Below are 20,869 nucleotides of genomic sequence, written 5' to 3'. Positions count from 1 at the left end.
CAGAACCCCCTCCCTCCTCCCCTCAGCCCCCCCCGCCCGGCCCGTACCTCGCACCGCCGGAGAAGCAGAGCCGCCCGCCGCCGCCGCGCCGCGCCCCGGCCCCGCCACCGCGCTCCGCCCGACACGTGCCGCGCCGCGCCGCGACGGCGGCGGGCGGCGCTGCCGCCCCGGCCTCCTCCCGCCGGCCCTGCGCAGGGCGGGCCCGTCGCCCCCTCCCCGGGCCGCCGCCGCTTACCGGTGGGGCGGGCGCTCCCCCGCCGGCGGCGGCGGCGGCGGGGCGGGGGCCGGGGGGCGCGGGCCCCGCCGGGCGGGAGGGGGACGCTGGGGCGGGCTCCATGGCAACCGGATGTAAGCGGCGGCGCTCTAGCCGCGGCGGCCGCCTCGCTGGTGCGGCGGAAGGGCGCGTCTCTGTGGTAACGCGGAAGTGAGAGGGGCCGGCGGCGGCACGGGACCAGGCGGGCCGGGCCGTGCCGAGCCGGGCCGCGGTCACCTCGGCCTCCGCCGCCTCCACCTCTCCCCTCCCTGCAGATGGCGGCGGCGGCGGAGACGCTGGTGCACGGCTTGGCGCGGCTGCTGCAGGACGCGGGTGAGTGACGGGCCCCGCCGGGCCGGGGTGAAGGCGCCGGTGTTGGAGGGGCAGCAGCGCTCACGGTCCGCCCCGTCCTTCCCCTTCCCTGCAGGGGACCTGGTCCTGGACGGCTCCAGCACGCTGACGCTGCTCACCCCCACCCTGCAGCACCTCACGCAGGTCTTCGAGCAGCACCTGGGCTCCCGCAACCAGAACCGGGGCTTCGTGGCCCTGCCCTCGCACCCCGCCGAGACCGCCGCCATCCTCCAGGCGCAGTTCCTCTTCGATGTCCTGCAGAAGACGCACTCCCTGAAGGTCCGTACCTACCGCGGCCGGGGATGCGAGGGGCCAAGGGGTACTGCGAGGCCGGGCAGCGGAGGTGGCAGGCACACCTGCCTGCTTCAGAGTGGCCTCATTTGGTACCCGTTCTTCCCCTTCTTACATGCATGCTATGTAGGTTGGGTAGCTCTTGGAGGGCTGTTACATGGAGCCATAGTTCAGCATGATAGCGTGTAGCCACTTCACCTAGGAACAGCCGTGCAACTCAGCAGAAAGTTTTTCAGAGTTAAAAACAGGGGCAGCAGGGGTTAGTTGTGTTCTGACCTTGATAAGGTGATGACATTGTTGGGGAAAATGATTATTTCCCGAAATTCTTGAGCAATTCGGGCAGTATCTGGCAGCTGAGCACAGCTGAGTGCTCCCTGGGTGATGATTGACCCGCACAAGGCAGCAGAGCCAGGGTATTTGAGCAGAGCAGTTTGATGGTGTATACGTCCACTGCTCTGAGACCTTCTGCTGCTTATTTCTAAATCTTACATGCTCCTGTCTGGGCAGTGGTTCTGGTTGATTTGTTTCACAGCATGGGACATTGCTAGTAAGGTGTTCTCATTAATTTTTAAGAAGGTGGTAATAAAGATAAAAGTATGGAGCTAGGGATTCTTCAGAGGGCTTTTTGAAAGGTGGCATGTGTTACGAGGCTGCACATGACTATACTTGGCACTGGAGCACACCTAGGAGGGTAGTAGAGGTGAAATGGGCCTGGAAGAGGAATTAGAAACTGTTCTTAGGTTCCACAGTGGTGCTCAGGAGGTGTTGTGGTTGAGCACTGCGGCCTGTGATGTCTTTAAAAGTTTTCCATATGAGACAGATAGGAGAGATTATCTAAACGTTGTTTGGAGGGTTTTGTAGCAGTGTGCTCAGGGTAGAGACTGGAGTGGGGCCCAGAGCCTGTGGAGAAATGTGGGTCCCCTGCAGGAGGAGGAAGGGAAGGACGCTGCAGTCAGGAGGATGTTGTGGAAAGCCTGTAAGGAAGGGGAAGCTACCCATTGTGGTGCGGTAACTTGGAGAAACTAATAATTTATATCAGCCTGATCAGATTCTTAAGGCAGTGGAGGGAGAGGAGGCGATCAGGACACAGAACAAGGATCGCATCTGAAATAAACTTGGCTAAATCTGATCATCAGAGCTTCTCAGTGCAAGCTTCCCCTACAAATGGTCCTATTCAGCATGCTGCGTTAGAGCTGGCAGGCAATGGGCAGTGATTCATCACCACCAGGGCTGTATCTGTGGAAGCGGTAGTGGTGACGAGGCCTTGGGATGTCTGTTCTGCACCTGATGAGTCACTTCTGCGTGAACGTGGATGTAGCTGGTAGAGATGGTGTCTCCAGTTGTATGCAGGTGTCCGCAGTGGAAGTGTTAACTACTTCATTACCTGCTTTGTCTGAAATACTGTTTATGTACTGTCCACAGAAAGCATAAAAAGCTGGGTTTCACAAGCTGCTTTTATGGTATGTGAACACAGCCTAAGTACCCTGTGGTGAAACAGCCTGTGGCTGCACTACAGAATGCAGAGAAGAGGTTTGCAGGTACCTCAGTCTAATGCTAACAGTGTCTTGGAGACCAACTCTGTTTTCCATTGTATCTGCTTGTGATTTGCCTTATTTGGCCTGTTCTAGTGAAATGCACATGCACACCTCCCACCAGTTGGTGTGAGGTCAGCTCAGTTGCTCAATAAACATAGCTCCAGCAGTTAGATTTGTCTTTATTTAGCAGATTTGTTAGTGGTGGCTGATGAGGAATCCAGCTGTCAGATCTTCCTGTGGTTCTGAAAGTGGTGAGGCCGCGTGGGCAGGGGAGAAGACAAGGAGCTCTATGGTCTGGCAGACCGTGGTCTTGTGCTGGCTAACATGCTTTTCTCTTTGGCCTCTATTGAAATACGGGGCCAGGAGAAAGTGCTGATGCCAGCATCAGGGAAGAGCTTGTTAGTGAACACTTGAGCTGGGGGGGGGACGCCTTTTCAAGGTGCTGCAGTCAGTGCATCAGGAGGGTGGTATTGCAGCACAAATCAAGCTTGACATGAGACTTCTTTTCTGATTTCTCTAGCTCGTTCATGTTCCAAACTGTGTTTTGCAATCTGCTGTGAAGATCTTCCCTTTCAAGTCCCTCCGGCATCTGGAAGTAAGTATAGGAGACAGAACTGGCTTCGAGTCTTGCAGTCTGGCTTTTCTTGACTTAGTTTTGGGGTTGCAGAATGCCTCTACTCCTGCAAACTGGGTAGGCTTTTGTGGATTTCCTAGAAGGCTACATCTAAACTCCTGCAACACTTGCTTGGGGTAAAGCTTGGATGTGAGCAAAGGCTGGAGTGTTAGGGAGGGAGCCTCCAGCGGGGAAACAGGAGATCCCTTGCAGAGATGGGCCGGGGATGGCAGCTGCTCTTACACTGTAATATTTTGATGTATGTTGTCCTTACTTTCTCGTCACTGCTGCAGTTGAGGTCTGTCCCTCCGCACTGCCTCCGGGGACTGCGATTTGTTTATTCTCAGCTGGAATCTCTAACCTGTTGCAAATGTATCAGTACGCTGGAGGTGAGTGTCTCTACACAGCTCATGGGGGAAATTGCAGGAGAAAGACTAGGATTAAGACAGCCTTTCATGCAGGGGAGATGTAAGAGATGGTCTTAAACATCAATCCATGTTGTATATGGCTTTTTCTCCCTTCACTGTTCTGGGGTCTGACTCCTGACTCAAGCAGTGTTGAAGTATTCCCTGGTTGGATACACACGTGCTCTGTAGTCTCCTTTTTAGCTGCTTGAGAACTTCTGGCTCCAGCCAATATTTGTATCGGTGAGGTCTGACTGTTCTGTGTCTCTGGCCGTTTCCACATTCAAAGGCCTGCAGCTGATCGAGGTTTATTTCATTGTAACCTCAGCAGTCTTAAATTAGAGCTGATTGTCAGGGCCTTATCTGTACTGGTGCCTGGCAGGTTTCTGAGACACGAAGGCAAGCTCCAGCAGCGGCAAACTGAGTAGCGTGGGCTGTGCTAGCCATGGGGCTCTGGGCTTCTGTCTGTGGCATAGAAGCAGCTGCCTGCTGGGGAACAGGGGCTGCTGGCAGGGAGTGCTTTGAGAGCTTCTTTTGTCTGCCAGAGCACAAGCTGTTTGGCCAGGGCATGTGTATCTATCTTCTGCTTTGATGGAGGTCTGAAAAAGGTTTTGTTAGCGTGAGGCAAAAGCAAAAGAAGCAAAAGCATCTTGCTGTCTTTCTAAATATCTAGCCATTGAATTACCACCACCTCCAAATACTTGAATCAGTGACATGAGAGTCATTGCCACTCTAGGCGAGGCAGGGTCCGTAAGGCACAATGTGCCAGCCTTCTTCTAGACAACCTGTTCTCCTGTGTCCATCTGCTGTTACTGTACCAGCTAGTACTCACCAAGGAATGTCTCCTCACTTCTTCCTAGGAAATCATTTCAGCGTGTGGTGGAGATCTGAGCTGTGCTCTTCCGTGGTTGGAATTGCAGATGGTGAACTTCAGCTATAACTCGATCACTGCCTTGGATGATTCACTGGTGAGTGGGGCATCCTTCCTGCATGACTGAGGGGAAGAGAGGAGATGATCGTGGCTAAGAACTGGGCACTCCTTTACTGACGCTGATAGGTCTGGGTGGGAGGGAGTGGGCATAGTTAATTTTTATGGCCTTTCCCAGCAGGACAGGGTTTCCATGCTGCAGTGGAGACATTTGTAGGATCTGATCTAGTATCTTTTTGTCCTTCAGCAATTACTGAATGCTCTGAGAGTCTTGGATTTGAGTCACAACAAGATCCGGGATTGTGAGCACTATTTATCGGTGAGTATCTTAGGCTGAGCACTGGAGTTCCATCGGATGGAGAGGATGCTGTTAAAGTGCTGTAATTGTTGACCATGTGCCTGCTACGTGAAGTATAACAAAAGAAATTGGAGGTGTGCAGCAGGTGGGAATTGTGTAGTCAGGCATGGGGCTGTGGAGTCTTCTGTTTGGTTTGTCCAGACTGCCAGTAGCATTTCCTTCTCGCTCTCAGAAATCTCCTGTCAGTTACTTTAGAAAGTTGGTAGTTCATCACAGTGGCATGTGCATCTCTGGGGAATGGCACTGAAATCCATGCTAGATCTGCTTCTTTTAAGAGAAGCAAAGAAACAGCTTTTCGTGGAGTTGGTGGGGCTCACAATATTTCATTCACCATCGTGTCTGGAAAGGTAAGAAAGGGCTTCTTTTGGTAGTTCAGACCTTTTGCTGAGGCAGGGGGTTCAGTCCCTTTCTGTACCCCATTGAAGCTGATGAGGAAGGAGAAAGCTGCTCCTAGCAAATTTTGTAAAGCAGTTAGATCTTGCTGAGTGACTCTAGACAAACCATTCCAAATGAGAATGTCAAAGTCTCGCTGCAGAAATAGCCTTGAGAAACTTACTTGTTGGGTGATGTAGGTGGGATGGAGAGAAGGGTAGGAGCTCGTGCCCTGTCTTGAGTCCAGTGTCAGGCTTCAAGCTAAGGTCCCAATTGATCCACTGCTGCTTTTCTCTCTGAACAGACCCTTACAGAACTAGAGTACCTCAATCTGGCTTATAACTTCCTGTCCAAGGTGCCAAACCTTGGCATCTTCAGCCGATCCAAGCTGGTGACTCTGATTCTGCGCAACAATGAACTTGACAGCATTAATGGTGAGCCCACAAGGGAGGAGCATTTCTGAGTTTGAGGCCGTTCTTTCTTCCTTGAGGAGCAGAACTTGAAATCTTGGGCACAGCTATTTTCATTAGGGTTAAATTTTGGGGGAGAGGGGTAGGTGGGAGGTTCCTGAGTGACATCTTCTAGGGTGCTGATGGCTTCCTGCTGTGTTTGCAGGGGTCGAACAGCTAGTGAATCTGCAGCACCTGGATGTGGCCTATAACCTGCTGCTGGAACATGCCCAGTTGGCACCATTGTCCACTCTGCACTATGTAAAAAAAGTAAGCACAAAGCCTGATGGATTTGTAGATTAGAGATGTCATGATCAGGGGGTGCAAGGCGGAGACTGTGTGGTAAGGAGAGAGTTTTGAAAGATCAATTCAACTCTTGAACGTTTAGTTTTAATGTGTGAAGCTGTAGGGAGAGCCTTGGAGAGACACCTTCGGTTTTGGTGACCCCTGCTAAAGCTAAACCTTTTTCCATGTATTCATCCCCACCTCCTTGCTCCCCTTCCCGATTTTAACACCATCAAGTTCAGTAAAGATCCTCCCTTGATCCTGTTATGGATTTGTGTGTTGAGAGAAGTCTGAAGGAGGATAACTGCAGTCACTGTAGTGCTTGTAAAGGAAGATAGCCTGCAAAGGACTCTTCTCTCAACACTTCTCAAGAGAGAAAGCCTGAAGCCTGCAGGCAGGTTAAGTTGGGATGTAGAATATTGTTTCTAATAACAATTTCTCTATTTCTCCCACCCAGCTGCATTTAAAGGGAAACCCATTATGGTTCCATCAAAACCACCGATCTGCAACCCTTGCACATGTCTCTCCCAGGGCAGCCTCCTCCAATGTGAGTATTAGCCACATGCCTTCTGCCCCTGCTGTTGAAGGTGTAGGATGTTCTGATGCTCAGGGAAAAATGAAGGGAAAGAATTTCATAAACTTGAAAACTTATTCCAGTGGTGTAACAGTGGTGATTGTTTTATGGTGGTGTTTTTTCCAGATAGAGTAGTTTATCCTTAAATTTTGATGTGGTGTGCTGTCCAGGGCAGACAGAGTTGAATGCTGATCTCAAGTTTGCAAGACCTCAGATCTTAATGATCTTCACTGTCTACTTCATCAGTTTTGCTTACTGATGGTCCCAAAACTTTACCCCGTTCCTGCTAGATAGTGACTGTGTAGCTGGACTTTGCAAAGAAGGAAGTCACCGTCTTGGCCCACCTTGCCTAATTTCATTGTCCTTTGGCAGCCATGGCCACCTCTTTCTTTCTCCCCATCGCTCTGCTCTCAGCTAGGTGTCCATCAAGGTTTCCCTTGCACTCCAATGCTTAGGTCAGTTCTTGGTAATGTGATTTTAAATAAAGAAGCCAGCAAAGACAGCATTCTGGCAATTTAGCAAAGTAAACTTGCTTGCTAAGGGTCAGAGGTATTCCAGAGCTGCTCTGCCCTTCAGGTTAGTGGCAAATGGCTGGATTCATTGTCTTCAAACTGCATCTTGGAACACGGTTTCACTGAGCTCAAGTTACTGGAAGCAAGGGAGACTCAGGCTAGAAGTAGGGTACAAGCGTTGAGGTGAAAATGAGTACCTTTCAAAAGAATTCGTGCGTTGTTGCAGAGTAGTCTATTGTATCTCTTCCGCGAACTGTCTTGGATGCTTTTCTGGGAGTCATAAAGTCTGTAAACAGGAAAACCACAATGGTCCCTTCTGGCCTTATATGCTCTTAGGTCAGGTAGCTACAACTGAAGGAGTGATGATGGATAGGCAGGAGAACAGGGTTGTTTCTGGTAATCTTTGCAGTTTTGTGCCAGGGATCCCCACCCTAGGGTGGCCTGAAGGGGAATAGGAGTCAGCAGATGTTGTCCTGAGTATGTGCCAGCCAAGTGGAATCTGACTGCAAATGGGTCTCTAATTACAGTTCCTCTTGGATGGGGAGCCACTCTCTTCCTCGGACCTAATGGTAAGTACAATTGCTGTAAACTCATCTTACTGGCTTTGGGGGTGAAACTCTGGCAGGTTTTTGCATTGTCATGTGTCCCATTAAATATGGGCTGGCTTGACTCTTTGACACAGTTTGTTTTGGCTCAGTCCATGCTGATTCCTAGTAATTGTTGGGACTGGCCAGTGTAACTTACTCTGTCCTGTGTAGCCCTGCAGAACTTGGAGCCTTGCCTGTTTCCTTTTCAGGTACTCTCTGGCACTTGACACTTGGATTAGGTGTCAGCAAAACAAACAGTTGTCAGTTTCCCAACTGCTGCTTTTAAGAAAGGCAGAGGTTGAGTAAAATTGGAGTGGTCGTGATAAACAGTCCAGTCAACCAGGCAGGACCTGTTGTCACCACTTCCACTGAGGTGGTGAAAGTTTGGCGTGAGGGGTAGGGACGTTGTCAGCCTAAGTGGTGGCTTGGTTACCTTGTCCCCGCTTTGCACTCAGCAGGCAGTGTTCTCTTCTTTTGGCTTTAGCACCTTCCAAGACTTGTGCAAAGTGTGTCACAGTCCATCCACACTTCTACCTCAGAGAAGACCATACTGGACCGCAGTGCTCTGGACAGTTCTTGTGCTGCAGACTTCAGCGACAGTCAGTCGCCAGCGGAGAACGTGGCTGTCAGGCTTCCTCGGAAGAAAAGCAAGGTCTGGGACTGAGAAAGCTTCTTAAGCATGTAGCTGGCATGCTGGGTGAAGGGGCTGCCTCGGCATGAAAGCCTCCTGCTGTGGGATGTGCTCTTGTACTGACTGTGTGGTGCTGAGCCTCTACGCTGCTGTGTGTTAGGAAGGGGCTGAGCTTAACATCAGTTTTGATATGCTATGACAAATGTTTCATGGTGTGCTTCTGTGCTGTAACAGCCACGAACCCTTCAGCTTGGCAGAGTCCCTCATCAGATGCTGTTCTAGTTGTTCTGGTGCTTCCCAACTATTCTTATCCTGTCTGTTTCAGGGAAAAGTCAAAGTGCGCAGAGCGAGCATTTCGGAGCCCAGTGACACAGAACATGAGCCCCAGGCTTTACCTCTCTCTACTGGTGAGGCTTGTCTTCTTCCTCAGTAACACAACTCCTGAACTGCTGCCCACAGTCAGAGAAGTGCTCTGACATGGTGAATATTTTGATATTTCCCAAGTTTTCTCTCTGCAGACCTGGTCCTACAGCATCAGAAGGAGATGGAGCGCTTGGACAGCTTCAGAGATCGCTTTGGCGTTGACTGGCTGCAGTACAAGAGACAGCTGGAGGAGCATGACCAAGTACCCATCATCTGCCGTAGCCGTTCTGTAGATGAGATCGCAGGCAGACCTGCTGCAACGGACTTGCAGAGTGAGAGCTCTGACCCAGAGCAAGGAAAACCCCAAGTATCCCAGAAGGAATCTTCTCCTCCTTTGGATGATACTGAGAAGGAGGAAGAGCCTGAAGTACGGCTGGATGAACCTGCAGAAGGAGAACAGATAGGAGAAGAAGAGGCAGATGAGCTAATGCTGGGGGAGGAAGAAGAGGAGAAGCCAGAAGGTAGGCAGGTCCTTTCACTGCTGTGTTTGAGGGCTTAGGTGACAATAGAATAGGTGGATCAAATTGTGATATCCCTGAAGCTTTATTGTGCTGCCCAGTATTGTGGGAATTCTAAGGACTTGGGCCAAGCAGGCCTTGAGACCTGCTGTGTGTACTGACCTGTGCTGTGTCTTGTTCGGCAGTGGACCTTTGCCAGCCAGTGCTGGTGAGCCAAATAGAAGGTGAAGGGGACCCGGAGCCAGACTGGATCTTCCTGCGAGTCACAGCTAAGCATGTGATTGAGGTGGAACTGAAGGCTGCCAGAGTCCTCCACAAGCTGGAGCTGAAATGCCTGCAGAAGGTAGAGACATCAGAGATGAACTGGAAGAGGATGGTGAGTTATGTCTCTCTGAGCCTTTGGCATCTTATTCCCTGTGTGGGCCAGCATTCTGGAGTTGGGCTTCTGTCAAGAGTACCCTGCAGGTCTTTTCCTAGCTCCTGCAAAGCCTGATTGATTGAGCAACTCTACCATCCAATGCATGTGTATCTAACAGCATCTCTATTGCTCAGAGTACCTGTTATAATGCAGCAGAAGCCAGCATCAATTCTATTCCAAACCTGGAGTTAAAAAGACAATGGCTGGACTTGTTCCAGCGTGCAGAGATGAGAGACTTCTCAAGAGGAGCCTAAATGAAATGGAAATCTCTTTCCCATCCGTTCCTCACTGGGATATCACCCTGGCCTTGGAGGACTGTTCGTGGATTGCACTTTTTCTTAGACAGTGCAGTGCTGAGCCTAGCGCAACATTTAGAAAGCTACTGGTATCTCAGTGGGCAGTTTTCCATCCACTCCAGGTGCATGCTTTAGCACTATCAGCCCTATTTTGCTTTTGTGGTTCTTTAGAAAGGGAGTTTGGAAATCTTTTTCCTCAGGGTAGGATTTTAATATTCAGTGTGTGCACAGACATGTTCACAGGTTTCTCTAATACTGTTTTCCCCAAAAGCTCCAACCCTTTTTTTTTTCCTGCCCTTGTACCTCTTGAATCTTTGTGGCTTGATATTCTTCTGAAATACCTTCGTGAAAAGGTGTTTTGTTTGAAATGCTTTGTTCTGTGCCTTGAAACTAACTGTTGTCCTCAGTGCTCGTGACCTTTATTTTCTATTTATTTATTTATGCCCATTCTACCAGGCTCCCAAATGCTATCAGCTGTGGAGGGCTACTCAAGGCTTACTAAATTAAGTGCTTGTATGGCCGCATTTCAGCCAGTTGCAAACTAATGTAGTCTGTATACTGAGTGCTGCGCCCTCTTTCTAGAGCTGGTGTTTTCTGTCTCCTGCAGGACCTGGAGCGAGTTTTCCCTGTCCTCACATTGCACTTCAGCTACATCCGCAAGGACCGGCAGAAGCGCAAATATGTGGTGCTGGATGACTGCCCGGAGCAGTGCCTACAGGTAGGGGGGGCTGGGGAGGTGGAAGCCTGGGTAGGGGACACTATTACTGGGAGACACTGATTTCTTCCAGCCAGCACAGGACCCCAGTTCTCTGAGCACGTGCACATCTGCTGCCCTGTAGCAGTCCACGTATGCCTTGTAACCTCAGGATTTCTCCAGCTGCACAAATGACCTGTGGAGGGCCCTGTGAGCATGGCCATGGGCAGTGAAGCTCCTGGAGCATACAGGATGCTCTCAAGGAGAAAGCCTTGCAGCTTTTCCCTTGGGAAGAAAAGTTACTAGTCAAGTTAGTGATCCTTACTTGTTATTCATGTGCAATGTAATGTTTCCTGGGTGCTAAGTGATGCGCTAGCCTGTGCTTAGCTCTCTGGACAGTGAGAATGTCAGTGCTATGGCAGCTCTGGTCTGCACAGCTACTGTAGGGTCTCTGGTCTCAAATCCAAGTATTTTTCGCGAGGTGCTGTTGTCTAAGTACATTTAGAAAAGTTGTTACACAGAAGGCACAAATAGGTGGGACCTTTGAGGCCAGAGTTCCAGGGAGAGCCTGTCAATATGTAGGTACAAGGCACAGACCTGCAAAACGAGGTTCTCCTGGTCTTCTGCAGTGAAGCTCCGTGCCCTTGGTAAGTCTTGCACAGACTGGCTGTTGCACTCTGTTAGCTGGGAAATGGCCCTGCACCCCTTACACTCTGAAATGCTCTGATGAGGCATGCGAGGAGACTTGCTGATGTCAGAGGCTTGCTTTTATTAGGATGGTTATAGCTGCCTGCTAGCACTCTTTTCCCTGTGCTGTTACTTTTAGTGTGTCCTTGAAGTGTTGTCCCCAGCTGTTGAGGAGAATCGGCGAAATCAGGACCAGGAGAAGGGATCCACAAAGCTCCAGTGCCTGAAATGCAAACAGGAGTTTTCGCAGCCCCTGGCTCCCTGGCATCAAGGTCCCTATCCTTCAGAGGTCGGAGATGCCAAAATGCTGGAGACCCTAGTTGCCTCAAATCAAGGTAGGATGTAGTGCCCAGAAAAAGGATGCTTGCTAATGCCCAGGCTGACTGCCAGAATGGCAGCTATGGTGCAGAGCATGGAGTGTATAGGAGAGGGTGATGTCTTGGCTGTACTGGAATTATAACCTGTTATGGGATGTACTCGCACTTGGCCCACTCGGACTGGGAGGAGCCTGCCTTGTTCCCTAGCAGGAATAAGCCACTGTTTTAAGGTTAAGCAAAGAGCACCCCTACGGTGTGTGGCCTGGGGTCTGGGAGAATGTAAAGGTGCTGGAAACTGCAGATGGTTCACAGAAATCTAAAGTATGGGAGAGGCCTTAAAGGTCATGTAGTCTCTCATCCTGTTGAAACCATGGTCAATTCTGCCACAGAGACTAATTTTTTCTAAAGGGCTTTTGCTAACAGAGGCTTCTGGGGAATCTGCTCCAGTACCCTAACCTAAGTCTCCCTGGCTGTGATCTTATGCCCACTCTTGCTTCCTTTATGGGGAATGATTTATTCCTTTCTTTGTACTTGAGAGCCATTGTTCTCCCCCCGTGACTAGTCCTGTCTTCTGTCCTCTAGACTAAATAAGCTCAACTCCCTAGATAATTTGCTTGTCAGTCATATCTTATACAATGCAGTTATTCTTGCTGGTCTCCTTTGTACTCTTTCCCATTTGTCCACATTTTTCTTTGGGTGTCTGAAACTAGATGGGGTATTTTGGCTGAGACATGGCTAGTGCTGGATAGGCAACTTCTGATCGCTAAGTTTTTTTCAAAGCTCAGTTTGTTTGAAGTGGGAAGCGCCCAGACTTAGCTCTGAAAATGCTGGTTTTTGATGAAGTATCCTAGGACCTAAGTGCTGCAGTGAGGGCAGAGGTGCTTTCCTGGCTGCAGTGCTTTCTTCTATGTTGGGACACTTTTCCCCACTGCAAGGGTAGTGAGAGTCCCAAGATCCAGCTGGGAGTCTGCTGTGGTGTGGGTGAAGGGAGCATCAGGAATTGGGGTCAGCAGGGATGAGGACAGCTGGAGAAGGGACATGGCATGCTTGTGGTTTGGCTGGCTGGAGGATAAACCGAGCTGGGGATGACTGTGTCTGCAGAAGGCTGGATTGACTGGCCATGAGCTTGGGCTTCAAAGGCTATGTGAGCACTTGTGGATGTGAAGTGGGAGGAAAGTCATGAGCCAAAGCTCTGTCGTAGCTTCAGTTGCAACTACAGCACGTGCTCGTCACCCTAAATCTGAGCAGAGCTATTTTAGGTGGATGTTGGCACTGATCCAAAATTTCTCAGTGATTTGTGAGGGAAGGTGTGTAGGTTATGATTCTGAACAGAGTTGCTCAACAAGCTGCTCAAGTTGGAATATAACTGTTGTCTACTTCGAAAGGGATGGTTTGTGGTTTGCAGAGAGAAAAAAAAAAAAAAGTAAAATCTTGTTGCAGGAGAGCTGTTCTGTTTTTTCTTTATCCCTGACGAAATCTTCCACAGATGCTGCAGCGGCTGGTGAGCCCATAGCCTGTCCCAGTTGTTCCAGTGACCATGTGGTCATCCTGCCTTCAGAGGTGTGCTCCAGCACACCTTTGCCACCTGGCCCTGATAGCACGAGTGAGGACCTGTCAGACTCTATCCTGGAGGGAAGCAGCCAGCAAGAGGGCTCAGAGGAAGCGCCTGCCCTGGCCAGTGAGAGTGGGAAGTTCTACATCGGTGAGGAGGACAGCTCAGAGGTGGATACCAGCAACAGCACCAGGACCCCAGAGCTGAGTGGCGAGCATGACGGCACTCTCCATTCCAGCTCCCGCAGCTCGGATGGGGGCTGCGGGAAGAAGGAGCTGAGCGTGAGGAGCCAGTACTTGTCCCTCAGCCACACAGACACCAATGGGGGCAGCTTGATGGGGAGCTACCGTTACAGTGTTTCTCGTGGGCCCACTCCTTCCCAGCTCTCTTTGAACTCCGAGTCTGAGGAAACATGGAATCTCAGTCCCTGTGAGTATATAGGAGCTGTGCAGGGTTTAGGGGTGTGCACAGCTTGCTGTTGGGGTTTATCACTGTGCTTGCAGGATGTGCTGCCTCCTGTTTAATGGGGGTGGAGGAGGTCATCTAGAATAAGCAGCAGTGACCATGGTTCTTGTGACCAGAGTTTTTCATTCCCCTCTCTGTTCAATCCTCCTGCCTGAAGATAGGGAGACTGAGTCAGCTCCTAATCCCTAGGTATTGCTCAGACTCTGACTAATAGGATTTTGTTCTGGGAGTTGCACTGCTCTGTTACAGATGCTGGGTTCCTGTAGCACCAGTGAGCTGCCAGCTGGAGCATTACCTTTGGGGTCAAATCGCAAGGTCCCAATTTAAAACTGAGCCCATTAAAAAGTTCCTGCTGAGGAGAAGTTGATTAGTGTGGTGTTTCTGGTGGAGAACAGGCTCCACTGGGAAGTGTGTACTCTTGGGCAGTATTGTGGCTATTGTATAAATTATTTGGTCATACAATTGCGTGACAAACCTATAATTATGTTCTTCTGCAGTTTTATTGGTGTGTTCCTCAGTCCACTTTAACCTTACCATAGACAAAAGTCAAGAGTTTAAAAAGTTGACCTGAGCTGACACCAGCTGAAAGGAGAAATATCTTTCTGGCTTTGTGACAAAGAAGTGCTCTCCTGCCAAATTTGGCAGCAAAGCAGTGTCCTCCTGTGACTGAACAGCTCAGCAGAGGTTGAAGATGGGTTAGACCAAAGCTTTGTATATCTGAAAAAGCAAATGTTGGAGTGATGGAGTCCCCTCATGTCTCCACATTGAGACCTGTGGCCTGGAAAGCCCAAAAGAGCCCTTTTGCTTTTTGTCTTGAGGAGAGACTTGGTGGGCTTGATGGAAGCAGGTGTGCAGAGGGGGGTGACACTGCTGCCCTGGTGCCAGTCTGCATGATTGGGCAGCACCTGGTCAGTGGGTAGTGTCAGTCTTACCCTTCGCTCTCCTCAGCTGTAAATGGCAACCTGAACACGAGGGACTTCCGTTCTGTGGATCATCGCCTGAAGCTGTACCTGGACATGGAGGTTTTTGAGGAGAATGCTGAGGAGTTCCAGTGCTTCCTCAAGGTGAGCTCCCGCAGCACTGCTACTACAGCTGTCCTTCTTGCCACCCTGCAAGTTCTGCTCTGGGGTGGCATCCCAGAGATTGTGGGGTGTGAAGGGAGCTGAGGTGTGTTTGAGTTGTCCCTTTCCATGGGTGGGCTGGCAAGGGTCAGGCCAGTGCTATGACCCACCCTCTCTGTGCTCTAGGTGACGATGGTGAAGTTTGGCCGACAAGGAGAGTTCCTCTCAATCCTGGTTGTCTCTGATCTCAAGATTTATGTGCTGGAAGTCACTGGGGCTATCAGGTGAGGAGAATGGTGGCAAGTGAGACCCCGCAGCAAGGCTGTGAGTGCTGGGTAGTGCCAGCCTGTGCTAACGTTACCCTGGAGGTGTGGTGACATGCAAAGGCTCTTCTGCCAAATCCCCATGCTGCAATCTGATGTGGGAGAGGAGATGGGGCAGCCTGCTGCAGCTGAGGGCTGTGCTCTGTGATTAGGGGACAACCTGCAGACTGGCTGAAGAAGAATGACTCTCACTACCTGTCCGATATTTCCCATCTGGAAGTGGGACTCTGCCACCAGAGCTTGCGAATGGAGTTTGAGAACCCAAAAGCCTCCTACAATCTGCTTATCCGGAACCAAAGCTGCTGTGACCAGTTCCTGCAGACCCTGACATGTAAGAGTAGAGCTGTAGTGGGGGTGGGGGGTGCCGGGGAAGAGGATTCGGAAGATTCGCTCTTGGAGAGCTACCAGGAGAGCTGTAGTTGGATGTATGTTGGAAAATCACTTCTTGCCAGCTCAGAAAAAAAAATTGGAGGAGAACCCCACTGGCATCAAAACTTCCAGTGCCTCTCTGTAGACTATAGAACCATCCTGAGCTGTTACGTACTGCCCTTGCAATAAAAGATATCTACCTTCTTCCCCCTCTTTAGATGTCTTGCAAGAGCTGCCTGCTAAGCACAGGAGCAAGGTGAAGGAAATCCCCACTGTGGAAATGAATCCACAGCATTGGCTATGGTAAGAACAGCCTCTGGTGGGTCGGGGTTTTGGATAGAAGAGGATGTCTGCTTGCCCAGCAGTGCCTGGGAAATATACTGCTCAAAACAGGGTGGCACAGGAGGAGGCACCGCTGGAGTGGCAGCCAGGCCTATGTGATAGGTTTAAGGCAGCTGGCTCGGGTGTCTGCTCTACAGGGGGTGAGTAGGCAAAGGGGTTTGACAGCAGAGCAACTCCAGAGCTTCTGGATGAGCCTGAGCAAAATATAATGGAGGGGGTAAAAGGGGGAGGCATAGGGCAGCCTCCTCCCCTACAAGAAGCATTTGGTCCCTAGCTGGCAAGGTGGTGGGCAGAGTAAAAGGAGAGAGAGGAATTTCTCAACATCTGGAAGAGATGGGTCCCTCCCTTCCCTAAGAGGACAGTGAAGAGTAGCTAGCTCACAGCAAACCTGGACTGGAAACAGAGTGCTTCCTTGATGGACCTGCTGTTGTATCTCCTCCAGGCCTCTGCTGGACTCCAAGACCACAGATTCTGCAGATGACACTTGTTTCTTCTACCTGCTGGCCTACCTGATCCAAGGTACAGGAGATCTCAGTGGCCAAGTGTCCCACACCTGGTGCTGTCTGCTTACAAGCCTGTGTTTTTAGTGTACAGTCTGTGGGAAAGAGCTGGGCCACTGGTCCAGCAGCGAAATGGGGTGGGGACGTGGGTGAGGGCTCTTTTTGCTGTTGAGATGTGTAGGATAACAGCATGCTTCTTCGTATATGTCCAGTGAGTCTCCCAGCCCTTTTCTGCATGGAAGTCCAGGCTCTAGGAGGCAGTTAGTCTTGCACACAAGGTTTGGTGACAACTCAGAATGGTTTCTTAGAAACTGAAGATTATCTAAGGGCTGGATCGTTGCCCTGAGCTGAGGGGTCCTACTCACAGCTGGTTTGTATGAGGAGCTGAAAGGCTCCTTGGTTTGGGAAAATAGAAGCAGGTGTCCGGAGCCTGAGACAGTAGGACAGGAGCAGCCTGCTGGAGCCCATCAAGTTCTGTTCTAGGACTTGCTGAGGGTGAAATGTGCTAAACCTGGGATATGAGTCTTCAGTGAACAATTCCAGTGTCTTCTCAGCTTGGGACACTGAAAAAAGCAACCTAGCTGTTGATCACATTCTGACCAATTTGTTACTGTTCTTGCACCCTTGTTCACCATTGGCCATTGGGAAGGTATGAGAGAACGGGAATCGGAAGGAATCTGTGGGAAGTATGTTTATTGGTCTCCTCAAGCTGAACAAACAGCCTGTAAGAGGCAGAACTTCAAGCGTGTTTTTCTTACTCTACAGTTTTCTCCTTTTTTAGAGTATGGTGCCCAAAACCAGACACGGTTCCAGCTGAGGCCTCATTGCCAAGTAGACAGGACTAATTAAACATCCCATTTCTGATATTCCTACTAATTCCCAAGAGTGACATGTAATGAGAAAAGCAACATGTTGCTGTAGCAGCTTGTGATCCCCTGTGACCTCAGACAGTTCTGCTAGTGGTTCCCTATTTCTGCGCATCTGACTTATTCTCAAGTTCTAGTGCTTTTAATTTGCATCCCCTGAAATCAGCTGGATGATGTTTATGCTCCCTACAGTTTATCAACCCTACTTTGCTTCCTGCCATACTTAAGACGCGTCCCAACTTGGTATTGAACTTTGTGTGTGCTCTCTGTTCCAACCATCAGATAGATCTGCAGCCAGACGAAATCAAGCCAAAAAAGGCGGTGGTCAGGAAGCTGCTGATTTTAGCTAAGGAGTGTTGTTTAAGAGGTCAAAGGACTCGAGTGTCTTTTCCTGCCTCGCATGAGGCCATCGGCTGGACAAGGCTTGCTGGGTGGTGGTCTTTCATATACACGCTCTTGCAATGAGCTTGGATAAGCTGGTCAAGCCCAGCCACATTTAGCTACCCTGCTCCCCCTCTTCAGTCAGGAAGCTGGATAAGGCTGTTCACCCAGTTACTGTTGCTGGAAAGGATTTCCCTAGGGGGGGAATGGAAAGCAAAGCTGGTTCTGTGGTGACTCAGGCTCTCAGCAAAGCCTCTCCTATTCCCTCATATCCTTTTAGGGGCATCTGCTTTCCCTGTGACCCTGCTGAGCACCCGAAGCATGCTGTTTCTGCTGGAGGAGAATCACCAGTGGCAGGTGCAGCCCTCCTTGGATGAAGACCATGAGGCAGAAACGCCTCCTAGGAGCAACATCCAGTTGAAGGAGAAGCAGCCGATCAGCAGTATTAGCAATGTCATAACCTATCGCCTCTGTCCTTGTGACATCAAGCTGATGCTTTATGATGAGGTAACCAGGAGGTGGTCATGGGGCACACAAGATGCTGGGGGCTGGATTGTGCTCAGATCCCGCTCCTGCCAAGAGCGTCTTGGGGCTGTCATCTCCCATCCTAACCTAGGGCCTGACACTGCTGAGGCCGGGGGGCACAGTGAACTGCTGCTGTACAAAAGTCATGCAGGGACACTTCCGTGGCTGGCAGTGAAGCAGGAGGAGGATATCTCTTAGGAACTGGGAGGAGCTGGCAGCTTCACTGGGGAGTAGTGGCTCAGGGCTGATCGATGCTTTTGAGGCTAGGCCCTGCTCATCCACCTCCCTCTCTTCCTCCCAGGTGCTGAAGGTGGAGAGCACTTGGCACATGCGCACAGAGTGCCCTGAGCTCCTGGTAGAGCTGGTGGAGTGGATCCGTGGACCCTGGGAGGAGATGTTCTCAATCGAGCTACGGAAGGCTGTGTACGAGGGACTGGAGTGAGCTTGCTGGCTGAAGGCAGGCGGGACTTGGAGCCAAGAGTGCTGCTGCGCTGGGAATGGTGCAGAAGTGTCTCCCACTCCCATCTGACCTTTGCTGTCCTGTGGCCTCTGTTTTCTACTCGACTCTTGCCCCTGGCCCTTTTTGGTGAGGAGGAGGGGAGCACACGATGGTCCAGACTGCACAGTCACTCACTCACTCACACTGGGCTGGCCATGGAAGGAGGAGGTGGAGGGTGTTCCCTGTAATAGTGCATAAGCTACACGGAGTTTTAAGTTGGCAGTGTCTACTAGTCTCCTTCAGGGCCGTATGGAGTGTCACTGAAGGAAGAGGGGAGCCAGGCCAGAGCATGTTCAGTGGGACATGCGGTGGTACTAGGCAAACAGCAGGACAGAGGCAGTTGGGTGCTGTGGCCTTTCTAGCAGGTGTACTTGCTGCCTTCCTAGCTGTCTTGGGACAGCTGCCATTATCTGCTGCTGCTGTTGTTGTTATTTTTTTTTTTTTTTTTTCTTCCCCTTCCCTCTTGTCCACGGCTTCCCTAAAGCTGCCTGCTTCGAACAGGAGCCTGATTGCACAAGGGGACGAGGCATGTTGTATTGATAACCCCACAGAGAGCCCTTACCTGCCCGCCTGGTGGGGCAGGGCTCAGTCCGCTGCTGTAGTCTTTCACTGTCACTGGGGGAGGGAGGAGCTGTGAGGCTCTTGGCACAGAAATGTATCGCTCATCGCTTAGGGGTCAGGACCCTGGTGGGCACCGGCAGGTAAAAGTGAGGCTTAGGCTTTTCTGAGCAGTCCAAAAGCAAGAGTCTATTTTAACATGACTTTTACTATTTTCTATTGTAATAAAAGCTTATATTTATTGAATTGTCACACTTTCCTTGTTACGTTCTCTTGCACTGCTGTAATGTCTTTGTAAGGTCTTGTATACTAGCTTTGCAGCAGCCTCAAGGGTTCCCTGACATCTCACAAGGTTCAAGCCATTCTCCCCCTCCTGTTCAGGGTGGGTGCTGATGGGCTGCTTAAACTAATCTTCTCCACCTGCCTGCTCCCAGGCAGCAGCCAAGGAACAAGGCCCAAACAGGACTAGTCTGACAGAAGGTACTGGTTGTGGTGTTCTCCTATGACAGTTGCCTTCAGGTGAGCATCGTGTGGGCTTCCAGCCCCAGCAAGTTGCTTACTGGCTGTGCAGGTCCCTGGAGGATGCCTCTCACAGGAGCTGTTGCTGCTGTGACTGGAGGTGGGGCTACAAAGACATGTATTTGTACTTCAGTGACCTGATGCCTGTTTTCTTTGGGTTCTGAGTGTGGCAGCTCCTTGCAACAGTCTCTATGACATCCAGACCTTCCACATACCCAAAGCTGGTGTCTGTGGCTTCAGTTTCTGTCGTCTAGAACACGGCAGTGGCTGGGTCCCGAAGCATCCCCCTGTTCCAGTCTCACCTGGGCAGGTGAGATAAAGCTTCCCTCCCTGCTCAAACCGAGCCCTACCATCCTCCTAGCCTTAAGAGAGCGGGAAGTTCAGTTTCCATACTTTGTAGTTGCCTGAAGGCCACCTCGCAGCGTGCTGCTGGACGCTTTCTTGGAATCGCTGCACGATTATGCTTTCTCCTGTCATGTCCAGAAGCAGCTGAGATGCTGAAGGCCCGCAGTGGCTGATATTTTTATCTAGCCTTCTATAGACTTGATTGACAAGATCTATACTGTCTTGAGGCGGATGTCACAACGCATTCCACTTTCTCCCCTCTTCCTAAATGGGCATATGGCTGCTGCTCTCTGTTCCTTTGGAGCGATCTCAGACCGCAAGTGGGAGTGAGCTCAGTGGAAGTGCTGTCAGCACCTAGGACTTTGTCCGGGGGAAGGACTCTGAGAGAGCTGAGCCGGTAAAGACCAGTAAGGGTTTTCTGTCTTCATCTTACCATTTAAGGAGCTTAAGTGTTGTCTTCATCTCCTATATCTGTGTTTTTCACAAAGGGCAAGAGTCAAAATTGGAGTTGTTGGGACCAGCTCATTGATGTCTCTTCTGCGTAAGCTGATCCCCTGAGAAAGCCCATCCCTGGAACTTGCTTTTTCCATCTTAACTGCACCTTTGTTCTGCCGTGCCTGTGTCTGGGGGCGTTGAGGGGCCTGACAAAGTGTGGGCTGCCAGAACCAAAGGTTTCAGCAGTGTGCCTGGCCATAGCTCTTCTCAAGCTCTTCCCGGATTTTACTGCAGAAGTGACTACTCATTTGCTTCTGCTCCTTGCCATGTCTCTGCAGGTCTGTGCCCTCAGCTCAGCACTAACCTCTTGGTCCCATTAACAGCTCCCTGCTCTTCTGCATTCCTCCAGCCAGGCACAGGGAAGCTCACATGCAACCTGTCTCCTGCCTCTTCATGAAACACTTGCTTTGTTTTCCCTCAGGGTTTTCTCCTGGCTGTTACCGGATTAACCCCTTTGTGGTTTATTCATGATGGTGAATGCTTTGCTGTGGGGCTCCTTGTGGCAGGCATAGTGATGGGATTAACCGGTCTCATTGCATCAGCTGGGTGCGTGCAAAGGCTTCCCCAACAGGCTCCTTCACTCCCGCACTGCAGCCAGCCCCCACTGAGGGCTGTGCAGGAGCAGGGTTGCGT

General features: G+C 50.7%; 2 protein-coding genes across 2 annotated transcripts in view; one reads left to right on the top strand and one right to left on the bottom strand.

Annotated features, from left to right (window-relative positions):
- SLC4A3 (solute carrier family 4 member 3) overlaps positions 1-120 on the bottom strand; it is a 34,039-nt gene extending 33,919 nt beyond the window's left edge. The window contains exon 1 of the mRNA XM_074145412.1: positions 48-120. The gene's annotated coding sequence lies outside the window, so the exon portion shown is untranslated. The remainder of the gene's footprint in view (positions 1-47) is intronic.
- A 408-nt stretch (positions 121-528) lies between these two features.
- Positions 529-19,124, top strand: STK11IP (serine/threonine kinase 11 interacting protein). The gene is made up of 24 exons (XM_074145417.1): positions 529-586; positions 681-883; positions 2,951-3,025; positions 3,337-3,432; positions 4,308-4,415; positions 4,623-4,694; positions 5,410-5,539; positions 5,721-5,824; positions 6,297-6,386; positions 7,453-7,494; positions 7,997-8,164; positions 8,469-8,550; positions 8,662-9,027; positions 9,210-9,400; positions 10,346-10,456; positions 11,259-11,454; positions 12,923-13,417; positions 14,402-14,517; positions 14,701-14,798; positions 14,990-15,168; positions 15,425-15,509; positions 15,991-16,067; positions 17,576-17,802; positions 18,122-19,124. The coding sequence occupies exons 1-24, from the start codon at positions 529-531 to the stop codon at positions 18,260-18,262; spliced, it is 3,510 nt and encodes a 1,169-aa protein (XP_074001518.1). The 3' UTR covers positions 18,263-19,124.
- The last annotated feature ends 1,745 nt before the right edge of the window (positions 19,125-20,869 follow it).

Source organism: Numenius arquata, chromosome 3, assembly GCF_964106895.1.
Source record: "Numenius arquata chromosome 3, bNumArq3.hap1.1, whole genome shotgun sequence".
Lineage (NCBI taxonomy): Eukaryota > Metazoa > Chordata > Aves > Charadriiformes > Scolopacidae > Numenius > Numenius arquata.
The sequence above is the reverse complement of the archived record's forward strand: the minus strand, read 5'-3'. Positions and strand labels throughout refer to the sequence as shown.

What these genes read in the sequence shown, in the direction of transcription:
- STK11IP (XM_074145417.1), top strand. Translation starts at nt 529, where the DNA reads ATGGCGGCGGCGGCGGAGACGCTGGTGCACGGCTTGGCGCGGCTGCTG. An exon ending in GCGGCTGCTGCAGGACGCGG is followed by an intron (nt 587 to 680) that starts GTGAGTGACGGG and finishes CCTTCCCTGCAG; the next exon opens with GGGACCTGGTCCTGGACGGC. An exon ending in CCTAGTTGCCTCAAATCAAG is followed by an intron (nt 11,455 to 12,922) that starts GTAGGATGTAGT and finishes AATCTTCCACAG; the next exon opens with ATGCTGCAGCGGCTGGTGAG.